The sequence below is a fragment of the Montipora foliosa genome, chromosome 6 (genome assembly GCF_036669935.1).
Source record: "Montipora foliosa isolate CH-2021 chromosome 6, ASM3666993v2, whole genome shotgun sequence".
NCBI lineage: Eukaryota > Metazoa > Cnidaria > Anthozoa > Scleractinia > Acroporidae > Montipora > Montipora foliosa.
The window spans coordinates 14,009,496-14,016,995 of NC_090874.1; the positions used below are offsets into that span (position 1 = coordinate 14,009,496).

Genomic DNA, 7,500 nt, shown 5'->3' on the forward strand with positions numbered 1-7,500 from the left:
AAGAAGTTGTGAGGGAACTTGAAAATTATCAACATGTCAGCCCAGAAGCCAATGTTTCTCGCTTCTCTTTTATTTGTTATTCTTCAGAGACTGGAATGCTGTATTTCAATACCACACAATTCAGTGCCTTCTGATTTTCTGTAGCACGTACCACAGGCAAGCCAGTGTATGCTTCACAGAAGCATCTAGTTATCAATCTTTTTCGAAGGATTCCGCGTCGGGGGGTCCGTAAGGGTAGTCCGTGGACCGGTCCGTGAGGCAGTCCGTGGACCCAGTCCGTAGAGGGGTCCATGGACCGGGGGTCAGTGTTTTCGGGTCACCCGCTAAAAAACTGAGTTGGAATTCGAAATCTCAAGCAAACTCACGGCATGTAAGACGAGATGACGAATTTGACTTTTCTCGCTTTCTTCTTTACTGGCTACGGTACGTGAGTGGTTATGTATATACATATTTATATTTTGATATTTGGGCGTCTGGATTAATTTTAACAACCGTACAGTTTACACCGACCGCCTGTGGGGTTTATAAGGGCCGATTTACACGGTACGATTTTGTCGCATGCGACAAGCTTAAGACAGGCCTACAACATGACTTGCAATTGTCGCAGCGTTTTAAAACATGGGTTAATTTCTGAGGAGACTTGAGTGCTGAGTCGGTGAAGAGTGAAACGCGAAAATTTTGTCGTATCATTCTAGTTGATAAGGGCAAATTAACCACAGTAAACGAAAAGATTGGCGGGCTGCCTTCGAAATCTCCAGATGTTTAGACTCTCAAGTCTTCTCTGATAAAGACGACAAACCGTATAACCCTTCAATGTTCAGAACCCTTTCGCTCGTCAGTAAAATAACCCACACACTGTACATGTTGGAAAGAACAGCGCGCATTGAGTTTCCGGTGTCACAGTGAATTCAGTCCTCTGTGGTATAGCTAGAGGGCGGTAAGGTAGAAAACTGTGAAAGGTTAATTGCTTCAAGTTATCGTATCTCAGCGTCAGCCCGTCTCACAAATAAGCCGAATAAAAGAAGTGCTGTCTCGCTCAACTGAGCCGGCACTGATTCAGTTGACATTCAAGCCGAGCGATTAATTGCCCTTGATTCCTTGACGATACAATAAAGCTCGAAATAGCTAATTTATCGTAAAACAATGCCGCACGACATTCAAGAAATACTGCTAACTGCCTTACAACCGATTGTTGAAATGGATGTACCGTCTCATTATTTTTGTTAAGGTTCCGGCTGTCAAGATGTCATCATCGGCAGCAAATATAAATTAGTGGTATTACAATAATGGTTCAATATTTTGACCAGTTGTGTTGATTTAGCCGAGAGCTGTGTTTAACTTTGAATATTGTCGACAAACAGCATTAATATAATCGCATTGTCGTGATTTAGCTGCAAGTAATTAATTAATCTGTGTCAGTGAAATCACTTAAGTCTTTCTTTTTTTTCAATATGCTACTAAAACTCCAGTGCTGGACAATTCCTTGAGACCGATCCTTTAAACCGATCCTTCTATATGTAATGAGTTAAATTTGTATAAGAAGCCAAAAATTCCTTCTTTATACAAGCGCAGATCCCTTGAATCGTGACAGTTGTCATGCCGTTGTCATGCTACTATGATCAAAATTTGACTCTTAATTAATAAAAGCATTTACAGATTGTCAGGTTGTCAGTCACTCCCGTTTAGAAGGAAGCCTTTTTGTCAAATCAGAGTTCTGAAGAGGTGAAAGATAAACAAGTTGATGTACGCCCTAACAACACTTCTACCATCACTGGTGGCCATGGCTGCGCGTGGGAAGGAAAAAAATCCCTTTTTGGACAATTTTAGACCTTATGTTTTTTTACAATCATAACAAGTTACGTTTAAGTTATTAACACAAAGAATTCTTTCCGTCGATCTCTCTATTCCCTTTCAGGCTTCCATTACAACTCATTCGTTGAAACTGAAAGGGAAACCGAAACTGAAAGTTCATTATGGGCAGCCGTCACCGCCAAAAATACAAGCCTAGTTAATGGTTAAGAATAAACCGGAATGGTTTAATTGTCCTTTGTAGAACGGTTTATCAGAATTTGAAAAGATGTATTTAAAACACAAATGGACAAGTCACCCTTAGTGAAATGAAATAAACAAACATTAAATGGTTTAGACAATTCAGAAACTGTATAGATACCCTAGGTGAATTGATTCAGTGAAAACACGAGTGGTTAAGTGTTTAATGAAATGGATCAGTCACCTTATGCAATCATCGCAGTTAACACAGAATTGGTCAGTGCCAAAGACCACCGGTGTAACTATCCTTGTCAAAATGACAAAGTCAAGTCTTGAATGGATCAGCATACTTTGACATGATATGCAGTGAAACGGCAAACGGTCCAGCTTACCGTACATTGGTTCAGTGATGTGACAAACGGTTCAGAGTAGTTTGAAATGGCTTATTTTATCTGCAAATGGTTAATCGTGAACCGCAATGGTCTAGCATAACATTGATCGGTTTACCATAATGTCAAACGGTTTAGTGTTACGCCAAATGGCTTAGCGTGACGACAAATGGTTTAGTAGAAAGCGAAATGGTTTAGTGTTGCAGCAAATGGATTGCGCCGGAACCGCCAAAAATACAAAAGTGAAATTGAAATGGAATAGTCAATGTGGGGTCTTACGTCACAACCATACGTCATTCAGATAAATATTGGCGCGTATTTGCCCCCACGAGGTTCGTACCGCGAAGTGCACAAGTGGGATCGGGAACAGGTTATTTCTACCAGTACCGCCTCGTTTACTCGACTCAGTGATCCTTATTTCTCTAAGAATCCTTCTTTGTTTTTGCCTAGTTTAGCTGGATTGGTAATTTTTCTACTCTGATCATTTTGCCGTGATATCGGCAATTTATATACATGAATGTGGATCAAAGCAAAGTAAGCACAGGAGAGATGGGCAGGCCGTGTTTTTCTTTGTCTTCAACTGTACGCTAGTTAGCCACTGACAATCAGTTTCTGAAAATGTGAGTTTCTGTAGAACCTGAGCATATTTCTCTATCGTTTCAAGCCTTTCCTTGAACCTCTGAATTAAAGTTAAATACACTTGCTACCCGTTACTCATAAACAGCTTCCATGTCTTAAAACAATCAATCGCCTTATCACGAATGCTCTGGTTCAAAGTATCAGGTAGCTGTACCGTAAAACGATGCCTCTTAACTGTATGTCAATCCTTTTTTTTTTCAGGTTACAATTTTTATCTTTAGTTCCATAAATTCTAATAACAAAGGATTAATCATGGTAAGGTTTTTTTTTCCCCTCTGCATTTTAAATACCCTTCAATAGCCAGTTAGAACATGAAGAAGATGAAAGAGGATAAAAGAAGAATTGCAAAGTGAAACTCCTGAACACGGCCTCATAACGACACTAAAAGAGTGGTATCGTTGAAAACCGCTGATCATGACTAAAACACCACACGAGTACATACGGGTAACATACGAGTAACATACGGAACATACGGATACATACGAATACATACGACTAACATACGAGTAACATACGAGTAACATACGGATACATACGACTAACATACGGATACATACGAGTAATACGAATGTTTTTCTCATAAAGGAAGCTATAATTATATAACCCTTGCAAGCATTTTTCACGTCAGCAAACACGTACCCGGTTCAGTTTGATCAACATCCCCCCCCTCCCAAGGCCTGTTTGTGAGTGAGTGTGTGTGTGTGTGTGGAGGGGGGTTTTGTAAATGAGGTGAGAAAGGGTTGGATGCCCCCCCTCAGATTTTGCAAATTTTGGAAAGGAGATTTACTCTGTTGCTGAAACTTTAAGCAGCTGTTCGTTTATAGCTTGCGGAATTTTTTAATGTGTCAACTGTTCCCAAAATTCGACATTTTAAACATAACTCTTCTAGTTTCTCAACACGAAATTACAAAATCGATACATTTTTACATGTACATGGTTACATTTAAGCTTTCTGACTTGATTTTGCACTGGTTTTTTTGCCATTTCGCATAACCAACTAAGGTGAAATAGTGAAATCAAGATGGCGGATCTGATGACGTCATACGACGTCAGCGACATCCAAAATATATTGTCATCTTGTAGCGCAAGCGAAGGGTTTTGCACTCCATGTGAATTTATTTTAATGTGACTAAATTTAACGAAAGCCTGGGCGTGTTTGCTGACGTGAAAAATGCTTGTAAGGCTTATAATTATAGCTTCCTTTATGAGAAAAACATTCTCATTACTCGTATGTATTCGTATGTATCCGTATGTTAGTCGTATGTTAGTCGTATGTTAGTCGTATGTATTCGTATGTATCCGTATGTTCCGTATGTTACTCGTATGTTACTCGTATGTTACCCGTATGTACTCGTGTGGTGTTTTAGTCATGATCGAAACCGCTGCCGTTTTCGCGGGTAGATAACGCTGACAGGAATTTTAAGGAGAGTCCCATAGTGTTTTTTTCTTTTTCTTTCAATTCCATCTGATTGTTTGACCTAAGTAGATGCCCATTGACATGTCTGCATTGCTGATTGTTATGAGCACTTTTGCTTTATATAGAAACGTGCAGCGGTTTTCAACGATACCACTCTTTTAGTGTCGTTATGAGGCCGTGTTCAGGAGTTTCACTTTGCAATTCTTCTTTTATCCTCTTTCATCTTCTTCATGTTCTAAGTGGCTATTGAAGGGTATTTAAAATGCAGAGGGGAAAAAAAAAACCTTACCATGATTAATCCTTTGTTATTAGAAGATAAAAATTGTAACCTGAAACAAAAGGATTGACATACAGTTAAGAGGCATCGTTTTACGGGACAGCTACCTGACACTTTGAACCAGAGCATTCGTGATATAAGGCGATTGATTGTTTTAAGACATGGAAGCTGTTTATGAGTAACGGGTAGCAAGTGTATTTAACTTTAACTCAGAGGTTCAAGGAAAGGCTTGAAACGATAGAGAAATATGCTCAGGTTTCTACAGAAACTCACATTTTCAGAAAATGATTGTCAGTGGCTAACTAGCGTACAGTTGAAGACAAAGAAAAACACGGCCTGACCATCTCTCCTGTGCTTACTTTGCTTTGATCCACATTCATGTATATAACTTGCCGATATCACGGCAAAATGATCAGAGTAGAAAAATTACCAATCCAGCTAAACTAGGCAAAAACAAAGAAGGATTCTTAGAGGAATAAGGATCACTGAGTCGAGTAAACGAGGCGGTACTGGTAGAAATAACCTGTTCCCGATCCGACTTGTACACTTCGCGGTACGAACCTCGTTGGGGCAAATACGCGCCAATATTTATCTGAATGACGTATGGGTTGTGACGTAAGACCCCACATTGACTATTCCATTTCAATCTTGACTTGTCCATTTCACTTTTGTATTTTTGGCGGTTCCGGCGCAAACCATTTGCTGCAACACTAAACCATTTCGCTTTCTACTAAACCATTTGTCGTCACGCTAAGCCATTTGGGGTAACACTAAACCGTTTGACATTATGGTAAACCGATCAATGTTATGCTAGACCATTGCGGTTCACGATTAACCATTTGCAGATAAAATAAGCCATTTCAAACTACTCTGAACCGTTTGTTACATCAGTGAACCAATGTACGGTAAGCTGGACCGTTTGCCGTTTCACTGCAAATCATGTCAAAGAACGCTGATCCATTCAAGACTTGACTTTGTGATTTTGACAAGGATAATTACACCGGTGGTCTTTGGCACTGACCAATTCTGTGTTAACTGCAATGATTGCATAAGGTGAATGATCCATTTAACCACTCGTGTTTTCACTGAATCAATTCACCAAGGGTATCTACACAGTTTCTGAATTGTCTAAACCATTTAATGTTTGTTTATTTCATTTCACTAAGGGTGACTTGCCCGTTTGTGTTTTAAATACATCTTTTCAAATTCTGATAAACCGTTCTACAAAGGACAATTAAACCATTCCGGTTTATTCTTAACCATTAACTAGGCTTGTATTTTTGGCGGTGACGGCTGCCCATAGTTCATTATTCAATATTTTTTGACATATTTACTGCAGATGTTAACACTAAAAGCTGAAAAAGAGGGGCTTTAGAAGTCCACTCTCTTTCTGAATTGTACGAACAAAGGACAATAAGACTAACTGGAGCACTATAGAATACAGGGCCATTTTTGAAGCATCACTGTAGTGGCTAGTTTATCAGGACTTGAAAATTATATCAACATGAAATGGAATGCAGCAAAGTGAAAACCTACTTACTCAAGGCGGTGACCCTTGAGTATAGAGGCGGATTCGGTAAAACCTTTCTCATTTTCTTTCGTAAGAGTGGCTCTACCTTCTCGGAGAAAATCGATATGACGCCATGAGGGAGATGACGTGTCAATAGTCATGCCGGAGTATGTGTGCCTTCCATGACACCTCATGGCCCGGAAAAAAAATACCATGTAGCCAACGAAAATACAACGTTTTCGCAGTTAGTTGTTTGTTGTCAAGGTCTACTTTTGTGGCTTAGGTCGAGACTTCGACCCTCTTCTTTGATGCAGGTTTACCCGACGGTAGCTTTAGACTTTTCTCTTGTTTTGAAGACTTGACGACAGTTGGACAAGAACAACGAGAAGGACTGGGACAAGACGAGACGAGACGAGGAGCGGACCGCTAGTGTTCTACGCAGACGGCTGCGAGATGTCCGTCTTTTTTTGTTTCGCTCTAATCCCTTCAATTCACTTTTTGTGAACGCGCTTGCCTGAGGTTGCCACCGATACTCGACGTTTGACCAAGAAAGACGGACTGCAAACCAGGCTTGGCTAGCTTAATTACCTTCTTCAGGAGCCCATAAGATATAAAGATATATGAAAAATCGGTAGCCAGGATGAAAGGCGGCGATGCGACCGTCCAAGTACGCATCAAATCTGATGAACAATTCGAGAGAATTAACGAGAACTGGCGAGATTTTTGTTCCCTTCCGTTTGTTCCAGAAATTCCAAAATCCCTTTTATCTTTTCGAGAGCTGTAAAAAGAAATTATCTCAAGGCTGATTAAAAATGAAAAAAGATGTTAACTTTTACGAATATGTGTTGTATCATTTTGATCCCGGAATCAGAAACCGTGAGCGAGGCGAGATCAAGGAATTCTTACCACCTCATATCATTCAATACATCATTGATTGAAGCAACTTTTACTAGTAACCTTTTCGTAAGATCGTGTTACAGTGCAACGCGCCTTACCGTGGCCACCCAACAAACTTTCACATTTGACAATTACGTTTAAATACGTCAACTCAACAACCCATGCCCCAACGGTGTTCAACTTACAAATGTGCCAACTTTGCAAGGAGGCGTGACTGTCAATCAAATTCACACATCCTGATTGGCGGACAATTGTAAAAAACTTTGTTAGGTTGCCACGGTAAGGCGCGTCGCACTGCAAAGCATCTGATTGATCAAAATGTAATTATTGCAGTATATAAATCATTTATAATTAAGTGAATCCATATAACTGAATCAAAATT

At 39.9% G+C, this 7,500-nt stretch overlaps 1 protein-coding gene across 1 annotated transcript in view; it reads left to right on the plus strand.

Moving 5' to 3' along the window:
- Positions 1 to 265: 265 nt before the first annotated feature.
- Positions 266 to 7,500, plus strand: part of LOC138008716 (uncharacterized) — an 11,118-nt gene continuing 3,883 nt past the window's right edge. The window contains exon 1 of the mRNA XM_068856024.1: positions 266 to 423. Coding sequence (XP_068712125.1) covers positions 381 to 423 — 43 coding nt within the window. The 5' untranslated portion in view covers positions 266 to 380. The remainder of the gene's footprint in view (positions 424 to 7,500) is intronic.